We start from the raw sequence: 14,331 nt of genomic DNA on the forward strand, positions 1-14,331 counted from the left end.
GATGGCAATATTTCTATCAAGCTCTGAATATAAGCAGATGAGGTGTTTCAGTTCTAGCAAAAGGTTTTTAATGTACTTTCCCTGAGCTTGAAATAAACTGTTCTCCGTACCTACTTACAATGTGGACCTCATATGCCTGATCCTGAACCTCTCTGTTGTAAAGCTGACTGGATTTGTTTCAGTGTATGTAGCATAAAGTCAAACTGCTGTAGCCAGCCACTTTGAAAGCAGCAGTGCAAGTACTAACACTGTTTTTTAGGGATGGTCACCTTTTAGTTTCCCTGTTTCTCTGCAGGATTTGTGACCGCAGACCCTGTTAACATTGACTCTGACTCTGTCATGCCAACAGAGCTGCTTCTCCTGATTGTCAGGCTACTGTCTCCGTTCATTTGCATCGAAGTTCATGAGACTGCTTCTCTGGGAGAACCTTCTTTCAAGCCCAGTTTATTTGGGTGTCAAAACTTCAGTTCTTTAGCATTTTTCAGCCTGTTAACCAAGATGTCAGTTGGGTGGGGAGGGAAAGCTACTGGTCTGAGTTACTTAAACCTTTTTGAATTCTTTATTAGCCTGTATTTAGGACATAGATCATCATAGTTAGAAACTACTAACTTCCATTTTTCAAATTCCAGTGTTATGCTTGTTTTCTGGTGCTCTAGGTGCAAGATGGTGCCGCATTGCCTGACTTTTATCAGTAATAAAGGTCTGCCCCAGTTTGCTTAATCATTTAGATGCATTTAGATTTCCCTGCATAGCAAGACACTGGGTGCATTATCTGTAAATTACTCTGTCTGGCCTTTGAGTTACCTAAAAATAGATAATAGTGTTTGCTTCTCCTAGTGAGGTTGTACCTAACTGTTCTGCAGATGAGAAACCAGGCAGACTGTGTGTTTTTCCAGCTGCTGCTCAGGATGGTGCTGGTGTGGTTCCTGCCATGGAGTTTTCCTTTCTCTACCTTCAGTTCTGGGCTGCCCTGGCTTTGTGCACTGCCGTTCCCTCTGCTTGCTGTGTGTGTGGCTTCCAGCTCCATTACTTCCTCCCTTGAGTAGTACCCCCTTGAACGCTGGAGCATTCCTCACTTCTGCTCTTGCTGACTCTAAACCAACTGCACGTGGCACCTGGAGGTGCTGTTTCCATCAGAAGGTAGAACTGGGCCTCCTAGGCTTCGTGGAGTTTTTAGCAATCTGCTCTCAGAGTTACCTTGCGTTCATAAGTAAACAGTAATGTCACCACTTAGAGATTATTTTCTTTGTCAACTATCTTAAGTCACGTGAGAGTACAGGAATATCCTTTTCATAAATATCCTGAAATTGCCAATTTACTTTCTGATTTTCATACTGCAGACTAAGTCTCTAAACAAGCTTGCTTGCCGGAACTTCCACAAATTTCAGTTTTATATACAGGTGTTGTCTAAAAAGAGGGCTTTAGGAAGGCTGTTGAGATCTGGATGCATAGTTAATGCATTGTTTCTTTGCAAACAGTGTGTGTATTTAGTGTATTGAAGTTTAGCATAGTGAGGACCACTTAGAGGGAACGTGGAGGACAGATGTGGCACTTGCTGTCTCCATCCCACCATCTGTAGGCTTGTGAAGTTCAATAGAGTTGAGATCTGTAAAAGCTGAAAGAGGCAGGTTCAAATTCTGGAAAACCTAGATGATGTCACCAGGAAGTCTGACACACAGAGGAAACTGGGAAGGCCAAGATGAAAGCAAGTACATTGTAACATCTTAATGTCCTCTGGCTCAAAATCGAGGAGCAAGGAAAGTATGTTATCTCTTCAGTGATGCTATGCTGACGTGGTTGCTATCAACCAATCCGTAGTGACAGGAATGAGGAAGAAAAATACGGTCATGTGTAATGACTGAGAGAGAAGAGGTGGCAGTTCATACATGTAATATTGTATAAGGCAGTCATTACGAATCCAGGTACGCTACTTTGAAATTTAATCAGTTCTGCTCATGACAGGTTTGAAAACAAAACCATAGCAACTTTGTACATAGTGGTTTATTTGTAATGCTACCTCTGTTTGCACTGCAACTGTTTTTCTATAGGTATTAATCTTGATGATGTGTACGACTTTGTAATCTGACTATTCTTGGATTACTATCTGTATCTTTTAAAGAATCCATGCCAATAACTTCTGCAAAATTTTGTTTTGCCTTTTTGTCCTATACAACATTTGTATCATCTGATCCAAGTAACAGGTACTTGCTCTGCCTCAGAAAGGAGTGTGTGTCTGAGAAGTACTACGCAGAAGCCCTCTTCCTGAACATGCTGTGCCGTCAATTTGCTATTTAATGGTATTACTAGCTGATGAGATTTAAAAACTAGTTTTGGGCTTTCACATCAAATAGGGAGGAGTTTCTGGATGTTCCAGAGGAGGATGATCTGATCTTTGGGTGTGCACTTGTCTCAAACATCTTTTGACTCATTGTCTCTAACATTCTTCTCTGTTTTGAGTCTTTGCCTCCTATTTTGTATCCTTGAAGTAGCTCAGTCAGCAAAGGTTCCATGCTAGAATAAGGCTTCATGTTATTAGGTACACAAATGGTGTCGTGGCTGGTGTTAGCTTGGTACGTGCTGAGGAGATCATCCCTGCAAGATTAATCTGGTGTATCATGTCTCAGTGAGAACTGGGGCTACTCTTTATTGTTCGCCTATTTTGGAATCAGCTGCTTTGTTCACCTTGGCAGTGATGTTGTTAGAGTCTTTAATTAGTGTGGTTTCTTCTTGTAGTTCCTTCCAGTGTGAACTTGCCTACTGGTCTAGCTCATCATATTTCCAGCAAAACAGCAGACTGTTTTCAGACCTCTTGCTGTAGAGGCTCCTTGTGAGTCTCAATGTTAGGCAGGAAGACAGTACTCACCACAGGAATCACGAACTTGTGTAAGTTGGATTTGTTTCTTGATTCTGGGCTGACCTCATAAGGTTGCTTCTTCATGTAATTCCTGCTGAGACCCTGCTCTGAACCCACTCTGCTGATTTATTCAGCCTTCCCACAGCTGTGAAGGTGTTTTGTTAGGACTTTGTGGTCCACAACTTATTTCCCAAATGACAGTGTTTCCTGAAGGTCCTATGTGTTCTTATCAGACTACAGAGATACCGTTGTGCTTCACTGGTCTCTTACTAAACTACCAGAAATCTTGGCTAAGGTAATATGAGCCGTATAGATTAGCTGGAGAAGTGCAGGTTTAGGCTAAAAACTTTCATTTGTAGGGTCAAGGCTGTTCTCACCTGAGGTATTTAGTAAATGAACAGGGAGAAAATGATTAAAACACTGATGTGTCAGAGCTGAGAAACACAGAGACCTACTGAGCTACCTTTCCCATCTCTGAGACTGTATAGGTAGGTGATGACTGAATGCTGCAGAACTATTGATAATATGATGGATTATATTCAGTCCTTGGCTAAAAAGCATTTGAAGTACCAGGTTTGAAGATGAAACATCAGATTCACTTGTCAATAAATCATCAAGAATGCTGGACATGCAGGCACCTATTATCAGATGTTTCAAATGTTCTGATTGCTGACTGCAAAAAAGGTTTGCTATCCTCTTTTCATTCGTTCTGGCCCCTGACTACCTCAGGGTCTTCAAGCTGGAAGCTCCGTTACTGAGCTCAGTTGTTCTCTTCCTGAGTGGAGAAATGTCCAATTGCTCCTGGGCTTCCTGGGTTAGAACGTAGCCTCCTGCTGCTTTCTCTGTTACACTTCATCTCAGTTTCTTTGGAGATAAAACAAAGTTCTATTGTCTTTTCTAGCTCAGCTGTTTGAGAGCATCTTAGTCCTGCTTAGGATGAAGGAAGCTCACTTTCCCACTGCTTATACAGAGCAGAGAACACCTCTTCTCCCCTGCACCCTGTGCCCTGACTGCTGGTATGAGCTTATGCAGAAGTGACCTAACGCTGTTTGTGTCGCTGCTCGACAGAGCCATTTTATCAGATGTACTTGCTAGTCTTTTCTCTGGGCAAGTGGCTCATCCCGTCTGTTGCAGGTTGGGGGACAGAGCGTGGGGTGCTCCAAAGTTACATGACGTCTGGCTGCTGTTGTGGAATGGAGAGGCAGAGTCAGGCCATTGCATGGGAGTCTGCTGGGAGGGAAATCTGAGTGCTGGCAGTGAGAACTGCAGAGACTGTGTCCTCTGGCCGTACCAGGAGACAGTCTTCTGTTCTTTGCGTGTTCTGTACGTTCTGCTACCTGCCGTCAGCCCACGAAGGGTGCTGTGTGTTTTTATACAGGACTTTTGCTCAACTGCCTTACATGTAATGGCATTAGCTAGTGTTCTGAAGGCTTCAGGAAGGGGTCTTACGTGAGCTGGAGTGTGAGGGCTTCATTTTTTCTATTTACAGTATTAGATCCTAAGATTTTTTTGTTTTAACACTTCTCAGCATCTCTGTAATGATTTCAAAAGGTAAATCAGTAACAATTCTAATGAGGAGTGCTTAGTTAGAAGGCTCGTAACAAGAGAGCAAATCGGGGCGGGTGGTGTTTGGGCTCTTTAAACAACATGCGTGTTGCGAAGCATCTGAATGGCCGCGAAGACAGCTGCAGATACTGTACAGCAGCTAAAAATGGCATGTGTGTGGATGTGTTCTGCTTTGGTTTTGCCTGGCCAGTCCCCTTGTACGTATTTGATGTGCCTATAAAGCCGCCTTTAATTCGGTGTCCTGTAAGAATTTCAATGTGTATGTTAAATATTAGAACAGCTGTGTCTAAAAATAGAATCGTCCCCCCCCTCCCCCCAGTGCTGAACTTGATTTTCTTCTGACGCGATCACAAGACTGCTGCTGCAGTAGGGGCTTAATGCTATTTACGTCGTCATTTGACATAGCAACATCTCTCCGGGGATTTTCAAACAATGCAGCTGTTCACGAGAGATGAAGGGGCTGAGGGAGGGGAGAGGGAAAGGAGGAGAACTAATCCCATCTGCCATTAGGGATATTGTGGGGGGTGGGGAGCAGCCTGGCGAGTTCAGGGGATTCATGATTCTGCATGAATGGACGGCAGCATCACGGGAGCTGCGGCTTTCCCTGAATGGCAAAGAGCATCACGGGAAGCGGGCTGCTCCTAATCTTTTTGTGAATGATTCTTTTCCTTCAAATTGACACTACTTTTATGAATGGCCGTGGGGGCAAAATGCTGCAAAAGCCTTCTCTGGACGTATGCAGAGCACTTAAGGAATGGGGTGGAATCTGGGTGCAGCAAACTTCAGAAATGGTTCAGTGTTAAGCTGCTATTTCGTCCTTTTGAAGTCCAAGAGGACATTGTACTGACGTTAATTAAGTGCAATTAATTTGGCTTGATGGAAGCAGAATTGTTCCTTCTATGAGGCATTTTTAGTACTTACTTCCCTTTTCTGTTTCAAAATGCGGTTGGTTATGTGTATTTTTTTCCCATTCCATTAGGGAAGGAGATAAAAGCACATCAGAATGGTTTAAGAATGATTGAACTTGCAGTTCTCCTCTTGTTCACCCACACGTTCCCTTTATGTTTGAAATACTGAATATTTAAAACATTTTTTGTCATCAGAATTGAAAGTGGAAATGAGGGGCAATAAAGAATTGGTTTGCTCCGTCTGAAGCAACTCATTTACCGTTTGCCTTAGGTGGGAAAACAGTGTCCTTGTCAAGTTGTGCTTGGATGCTGTTGTGTATGTGTGTTTTCTGATTTCAGCATTTTTTGGCTTCTGTGTAAACCTGTATAATTTGTTTTCTTGCCATCTTCATGGTCCTTACAAACAAAACGTGCTGAATCATTTGACAATTTATGTTCTCACCAGAAGTAGCTTAACGTTGCAAACTTCATGAGCAGGTTGCATTAAAATTCAAGGATTCCTGTTGAAGAAGCAAAAAATGTTTCTGTGTAATACTAGCTACTTAAAATGTTGTTTTATAAAGCCATAACTGATAGATTTGTAGTGTTTGAATGCTATTTCAGCTGTTTCCAATTTATTTTCTAAACCTTTTCTTTTTCTAGAGGAGAAGTACAAAGTGGAAACAAAAGTTATTGTGGCGGACTTCGGAGAGAGAGAAGGCATTTACGACAGAATCAAAGCAGGACTGGAAGGCCTGGAGATCGGTGTTTTGGGTTTGTGTTTCAGCTCTGTAAATCCTTCACACTGTGTTTTGTCCCAGCGTGCTTACTGACTTGTTCACATTTGGAAGTTTATTGAAAGCAACTCACAAAAGCTGGTGTCTTACCTGACTAAAACTATGTCACTGTGTGCTCAATATGTTTTCTTAGCATCCTGATGGTATTCTGCACAAGCAGCTGCTTGCACATGTGCTCAGGTTCTAGGACCAGAGGCTTATTGGGTGTCTTCGATGCATTATTATGCAATTGTTAAAGGCCCCTTCAGCTCGTGACTGCATGCACAGTTATTTGACCCAGTGTCATCTCAGAGTGTGAGCAAGCTCCAGATACTTAGATTGAACTTTGCAGCAGAGCCCTTTGGGAGAACAGTTAACTTTTAATTAAGAGCTGTTGAAATTCAGTCATAAGAATATAGCATCAAGTAAATGACTCCTGCTTCTAAAGTTCTGAGTGCATTCTGGTGGTGGTGGGGTGCTGCTGGTGTTCTGCTGGCGCAGCTGTGGTAACGCAGAGCTGTAGGTGCTGTGGGAGTCCTTGAGAAGACTCAGTGATCCCTCCAGGTGTGTTGCAGGGCGTAGAGCTGAAGTGCTACAAGTCGAGAGGAACTGGTATAAAGGGGTTTACCCAACTCTTACCTGAACTGTGGGGCAAAGGCAATTTCCTATCAGTTTTCTGGTTTATTCTGTAGAAGCACATATATGCGTGCATAACTGATATTTCTACAGTTGTTCTGAATGGAGATGAGAACTTGTGGTGCTAAACATAAGGCATGACATTTTTATCAAGTCTTGTAGCTCAGATGCCTGCCAGTGTATGTCATCTGTTGAAGTCATTTTGGTGCTACAAAACTCATTTTACTAACCCGAAGTGCAGTAATTGGAACTAGCACTATTTTTTAAAGCATATTTCAAAATAAATTTGTCACACGTGATAATACAGAAGCAGAGCTTTGCTTCTAATAGATAGATCTTGTTTTATGATGCCTGTAAATAATGCCCCAAAAATAGTCTTCATAAAAACTCAATTTAAAAATGCAGTTGTTAAATGATAAAGTACGAAACGTTCTTGAATACTTCTGACAGATTTGAGTGTGTGCAACTCATGACATCCAGCATTTAATTACTCTAAAAATTCAAATCCACCTGAAATTGAGTAACAGTAACTGCCAGCATCTCCACGACATGCTGCACGGAGAGTGGTTGGCTCTGGATGCCTTTATTTTCCTTTCTGAAGGAAAAAAATTCCAAAGAAGCTATGAGGATTAAAATTAATGTTTGTTCTTATCTGTCCTGAAGCAATTTTTAGAGAATAGTGTATCATGTAAATGTCTCTAAATCCAGCGAACCTTTACTATGTGAGGTATGTATCCAAACTGAAAGGGCTTCTGTTTGTTAGACCATGATAAAGTTATGGGGATGCATGGAATCGTGGAAATCGGACTTCTTATAGACTTTGGGCACTAAAGCAGTGAATGCGTTTCAAGTTGTGTAATCTTATTACAGGAAAATGACATTCCCGAAGCAGAGCCTGCTTTCTGCTTTTATTTGCACAAGCACCTTGACTAGAAACATGGTAAAAATAGCACCAAAATGCTTGAGAGTCGTGTGCTCTCTAGCCGAGCTCTTTCACCATTTCCTTGCAGTGCCGGCCAGCGCAGGTTTACAGACGTGTTTTTTCTAACTAAGCAGGACATTCACTACTGGGTTTAGTAGGTCTCATGCTTGAGATCATCGGATTATGTGGTACATAGGATTTTTCTCTTTCTCTAGCTATAACTGCATTAACCAAAACCACTCATCAGCGTGACTTTTTCGGCAGAGACTATGGCTACTCTAGAAAGATGATATTTTAATTTTTGATGGCAATTGATTTCATGCTTTATTGCCTCATTTCAAATACTGTAGCTTTTTTGTAATCTGGAATAGCTTTTACTACTCTGTGTTTTGCATGTTTTTGTGAGAAGGAGTGGGTTTCAGTGGGAGTGACCATGAGGGATGGGTTCTCAGGTTACAGTACATTTTCCTCTTTTCCTCTCATCTGGAGCCATAGCTATGAGAACCCTTAGTGCTGTAGCGCAGTTGCTGATGATCTCTGGGTAATTATTTTTGAGCTTTGCACTTAAACACAGGTGTCTCCACCTATACAGCTGGAGATCCAGCTTCTGGTTATATAGTTGCACAGAGTTGAACTAAAGTACTTACAGATTGGAATCCTTGTAAACTTCTTATTTGGAAGCTTCTTCTCACCCACGTACGGAGGCTAAAAGAGTTTGCATAATGTTTTTGCTGTGTGTTCAAAACAGCGTCTGTCAGTGACTTCGAACATGTGCTAGCTACAGCAATATGTTAAACAAGCAGAGGTGGGAAATCTTTCTTTCGCTCTTCTTAAATCTCCTTGAGTCTCAAAAGGAGTTAGAGCCGGACAGCTATCTTACCCTGTTGTTATTCAGATCTTCTGAGGTAAAATATGCCTTCACAAACTGCAATTTGATCTTTCGTTTAAAAAAAAAAAAAATCAATAAGTAAATCTGTTCCAAACTGCAGCAAAATACGATCTGGTAGAAAAACATGATGACTTAGACTAAGGGTGCAGATTTGGGTGGCAGTTTCTAGTAGTTGGTGTAAATTTTGTGTGACTCTCTGAGGCATGGGTCACGTGCAATGTGCTGGTTTTGGAAGGAACGAGCAGGGGCATTCCCAAAGCTCTGCCACTGTTCATAGCAAAAATCCTTTCCAGAGAGATGAATTGAAAAATAGCTTAATTTAGGATGAAAATTAGGAAAATTCCTTCTGGCTTGCTCTGGAAATAATAAGATTGGACCTTCTTCCGTTTTAAAACTTTTCTCTCTAAATATAGTAAATGTCTGCTGAGAATTTGCCAAACTCCCTGTAAACCTTTGTAAAGGTTCTCCAGAAGTTTAAATTTTAATCACAGCCTGACTAATCAGCTAAGGGTTTCCATAAATATGTGAAGAGGTCTGGGCTAAAAGTGCTGTTGTTTGAGAGGATTCCTGAATGAAGCTGGTGATCTTCTCCCTGAAATCCCTTCTGCGTGTTGCCTGTATGTCTGGAGTGCCTTGTGCTGCATACATAGCCTTCAGGTTGGGTGATAAAGTGAGGGCTTTTGGCAGAGATGTAGGGGCTTTAAAAAAAAAAAAAAGCCCAAACCAAAACCTAACCTACCACACAAAAAAGGCATCAGTACCACTGAACCTTGTTTCTTACCCCACTGAAGTCTCTGCCCTAGAGGTGAACAGTGCTGCTGAGCATATAGAGCGCTTCAGGATTCTCTGGGGTGTAAGGCACTATATAAATGCGAAATGTTGCCACAGCAACCAAGTGTCACAAGTTTCACTTGCGTAAGATGAACAACAGATACTTAAGAAGCGGAGATCCCATTTGCTTGTTTTTTTTTTTTTTTTGTCTCCATACCAATACACTTTATTAAGTTTGAAGAACTGAGACTGCAGAGCTGCATTGTTCTCTGATGATACCAGAAGTTTAGCGCTACTTGGGGTGAGGCTGGAGGGTGAGCACTGGGTTCTGCTCTCAGAATAAAAACCTTGCCAGTCACAAGTGTTGCTCTGGAAAAATCAGGTTTCAGTAATTAATATATTCTCTCAGTTAATTTTAAATGCTGCCGGTGGGGACGGGTTGTGCAGATGTGAGGAGCATGAGGGCATGAGCAGGAGAGTGGTGTGCTGCAGCGGATCTCTGTGTAGTGATCTGCCAACCCAGGGAAGGCAAACCAGGAACCATTTCTAAAGGCAGAGACTCTGTCAAAAACACAGGCTGCTTAATGCACGCAGCCTGTCATTAATGTGATTTCTCCTCGCTGTGAGCCGTGCCTCCTCCTTCCCCCAGCTTCTCTGGGAGCTCAGCCACGCCTGGGCTCTTGCTGCCACCTACTGTCCTCTGCTTGTCTCCTCCTGTCCTCTTTTGTCCTCTCCTCTCCTTCTTTCGGGCAGCAGGGTAGTTCCTTCCCAATGCTCTCCTGGGCAAAAGAACACCACGGTGCACATTGCTTTTCTGCACTAACCTAAGACCGAGGAAGGCCTCAGAGAGCGTCCCTAGGCCATCCTGAGCCTGCACACCTTGCAATGCATGGGGAAGGGGGCCAATGTTTAAAGTAAGTTTTGAGTGAATTTACTGCTGGGATGTTTTTTCTACCTTATTTTTGCTTGGTTTGTGTTAAACAGCCTTGCTGTCCTGCCAGCCACTGGGAGCTTTTCATCAGCATGGGGCTGCAGGGTGCTCAGGGTGCCCGTACTCAAACCACCCGAGAAGTGACATTCACACCGTCAGAATGGCTCGTGCTTGTATTCCGGCGTTATGCTTGAGTGTACGTGTATGCTTACAGTTAAGGAAACTTGATTAGAGGGATTAAACGGTTCAAATGCAGCAGTTCAAGAGTACTGCAGAGCATCAGTAATCAAATGTTTGAAGCAATTTAAATAAAAACTTCTTTCTTTCATTTCAGTAAACAACGTGGGAATTTCGTATTCTTATCCGGAATACTTCATTGATATTCCAGACCTGGATAAAGTGAGTGCTGTTTTTTTTCTCTTACTTTACAGTGTTCTCAGTGTTTGCTCTCACTGCTTAATGGATAAGGCAAAAGTATTTAGATTTAGTCAAAGTACCCCCCAAAAAAACAAAGTTTTCTGATCAGAAAGCATTGTAGAAGGATTCATAGACATTTACGTAAGCAACATGTCACGACTGAGATGATGACAGCCTCAGTTTTTTTGTAGTATTTTTAGTATGTACAATGAAGAATCGTGGAAGAGTGTTTCTATTTCGGATGCTCTGGGGTCAGTGAGTCCCTCTTTTCCCTGGTCTCTCCTGGCTGTCTTTTTGAGCTGCTTTAGTACACGGGGTGGTCTTTTAAGAGATCAAAGGGAAGTAAGTAACTTCATGAGTGGAAGCTGCCTATTCCAGAACACTGTAGGGCCAGGTGATACATCTTGTAGTGTAGAAACAGTTGTGGTTGACTTGAGTACTTTGTAATCACTGAATGCTTTCACCATGACTTTGTTTCTAAACTCCCTGTAGCTAACTGTATCCATTGTGGGGTTGTGCTCTCTGCTTCTGTGTTAGGGAATGGATCTCGTGAGGGTTTTTGTTCTGTTCACTGTCAACTAAACTAAACTAAGTGCTTAAAACAGTGTTATAAAATGGTAAAGAGCAAAATATAAATGCAAATATGTGAACATCTGTCTGGAATACCAGAACTTACTAAAGTTCATAAATACTGTAATTGCTATAAGGAAATGCAGTGTCAGTGTGATGTGTCTGTTCTTCGTTAGTGCAAGTCCCTCATCAGAAATAAAACTTGACCAACGCAATTCAGAGGGTGCTTTGAAAGTCTGCCACTGCTCCTGGTACTGAAGCAAGAAGGTGTGGAGTAAAGGTGGATGTGGCTGTAGAAGAGTGAGGTTTAATTTATCCCAGCAGTTGCAACCCAGGCAGTATGTAAATGTTGTTCAAATAACTTAAAACAGAACATAATGCAAATCTTTGTTTTCCTTCAGACAATCGACCAAATGATCAACATTAACATCATGTCTGTTTGTAAGGTAAGCGCCCTGCTGCCAATACTTATTTCTCAAATCTTAATTCAAACCCAGTGAACAATTCAAATTCAGTTGTCCAAAGCTTTGCTGTCACCTGTTGGACCACAGATTCACTTTTTATCTTAGTGTAACTTAGAATTTATGATTCTTGTAGAAGATTATTCAGATTGTTATTGAAATACAATTTGTTACAAAGATAATTCTTAGCTATTTAGAAGAGTGTGATACATACACAAAGCAATGCTTCTTCGTGTTTATTGTTCTGGTCCTTCCTGTAAATCTTTAATTCTTCTCCTTCTGTGTCTTTGTTCCTTGAGGTAAGCACCCTGACTACTGCACGTGTAAGGCTTTTGTACGCTGTTGTGGGAAGGCACCGTTATACTTACTGTGAAATGGAAACCCAAATTTACAGAAGTGCACAATAACTTTTGAAATAAAATACTTTCCCTTTTTGATATTAAAGTTTTTTTGTTATTGTTGGGAAGAAATGAATAGCACTTCAGGCTAAAAAGTGTAACTGTTGCCTTTATTAAAATGAGGTCCATTCAAAAAACGGTTTTTCATTCTGATATTTCAGAGCTGAACCATGGACGGAGCTAATGGCAGCTGCTTAACATGACACAGGGAGTCAATTACTGTGTTAGCAGACCATGCTGCAGAAACTCCTCATGACTATTCACTGCTAAGCCTCAACTTTCACTTCTGCATGACAAAAAGTTTGCATCGCCTGTAGCTGAGGGTTAACCTTTTGCCTCCAAGCCCAAAAGTTAGGTGCTTCAAAGGTGACTTGAAAGATTTGACTTGCTTGCAGCTGTTCTGATGAGGTCAAGTACTGAATTCATTTAGTATGGTGCTCTCAGGGAGCCAAAAATGTAGGTGTCTTGTTGCCCTGTGAATAGGCTCAGGACATCTGAAAATGAGACCTCTGTAGGATTTGTACACTTCGTTTAAACAACAGCAAACAGTGAAAAGTGCGGCCCTTACATGAATGAATGGTATTCTTGATGTCAGCTTGCTGCTCTCACTTTTCTATGTATTTCTGTGGCACATTAGAACAACTCGTTGTGAAGTTAGAAATGTTAGTACAGTGGTTTTCCTGCAACTTTTCTGCTTGAAAGCACAGCAAACCTGATGAGCACCAATTTCTGTTAACTGAGGTTTGTGGCCCATGAGTCTTGCTGCACGCCTTCAAGATTTGCACCAGGGAAGGCAGTTGTTAGAGGGCACCTTTTACGGTTTCTCTTATAGAAGCCATTTAGCAGACATCTCCCCCACACCACCCCGCCAGTTTTAACACATTTACACCAGGTGTAATCAGCAAACTGCTGTGATGTGACATCTGTGCTGTGCCAGCAGAGGGAGTGCACTATTCAGTGATTAAAGAATTTGGGGTGTCAGTCCTCCTGGAAACACGTTGTCAGAACAGAAGAGTTGCAGCTGAGCTACTTTAATATGTTTTTCTGAAGATGGCAGACTGCAATAATTTGAGGTCTGCTTTATTGGGTCTGTACCTAAAATTCTAGAGATGCAGCCAGATCATCTTGGTTTCCAGAATGAACTAGTGCTGCTTTGTGGCTTCTTTCTCTGTGTTTATAGTCAGTGATGTTCAACTGTAGTTAACAAATGTATGATTTCATTTCTGGTAAAATCTGTGGCGTGTCAGCCTCTTCACGTTATAATGTGAGTGTCCCCATGCATGTAAAAACTCATTATGTAGTTCCATGAGACTTGTGTGTATTAGTGCTTTTCAATTTGTTTGAAAACTTTTCTTGACCATGAACAGTTCATGCTACTGGGTACAATTGCGGTCTGAGCATAAGCTTCTAGGCTTGAAAATGTTCTTGCATGAGCCTGTTGTGTAATTAAACAGTAGGCATGCCAGATGCTTACTGTTTTGGGTAGAGGAGCGCATTAGAGATATGTACCATCTGTAAGTCTTTTTTTTCCTTTTTTTTTTTTTCAGGAGACTCCATAGAAATAGAGAAAACGTAATTTTAGGAAAAGCCTGTGTCCCTTCATTTAGATTTTTGGGACAGGATCCCATGAACATTTAGTTTGGTGTTTTATGGAGATATCACCATATCACCTCTTTTTTAGGAGTATATATTTATGTCTTGTTTTTAGAAAAATAAAGTCAATCTCCCTTCTTGCATGATAAAATCATGAAGTTTAGGATGGAAGAGAAGACTAGATTAAACAAGGGAGAGGCAGGTCTGCTGAAGACACAAGGTACAGAAGAGGCAAAGCGAGTTTTACAGGTACCTATCAGTGTCTCCAGGTTGTCATCAGAGATGTCATATAAGTTGTCCACTCTTAGATTCTGGAACCTCGCTATTCACTTTCCTGCCTTTGGGACAAAACCTCCTCAGTACTTAAAAGGAAGCGATATCTCTTGTCTGTGTAAACTGCACCACATGTCATCAGCAACACCTTTGCTGGACACAATAATTTTTTGGCACAAATGTCAAATAACTTCAGTTCTAACTGAAGTAACACTTTGGCTCAAAGTGAGAAAGTTATGGTATTCAGCATGGTTTGATGGTGCAGAAAGTGTTAAGGTGTGTTCTGTTACCACAAGTGTGGGCATTTCTGAAGGGTGGCACTTGCTCACCCGTTCCCTTCTGACCCACTGGATTTCCTAGGGGATAATAATCACACAGGAGGTGGTA

General features: G+C 41.7%; 1 protein-coding gene across 1 annotated transcript in view; it reads left to right on the forward strand.

Moving 5' to 3' along the window:
* Positions 1–14,331, forward strand: part of HSD17B12 (hydroxysteroid 17-beta dehydrogenase 12) — a 76,750-nt gene that overhangs the window by 37,866 nt on the left and 24,553 nt on the right. The window contains 3 exon segments of the mRNA XM_021403767.1: positions 5,971–6,081; positions 10,567–10,631; positions 11,621–11,665. Coding sequence (XP_021259442.1) covers positions 5,971–6,081; positions 10,567–10,631; positions 11,621–11,665 — 221 coding nt within the window.

This window comes from Numida meleagris, chromosome 6 (assembly GCF_002078875.1).
Source record: "Numida meleagris isolate 19003 breed g44 Domestic line chromosome 6, NumMel1.0, whole genome shotgun sequence".
Lineage (NCBI taxonomy): Eukaryota > Metazoa > Chordata > Aves > Galliformes > Numididae > Numida > Numida meleagris.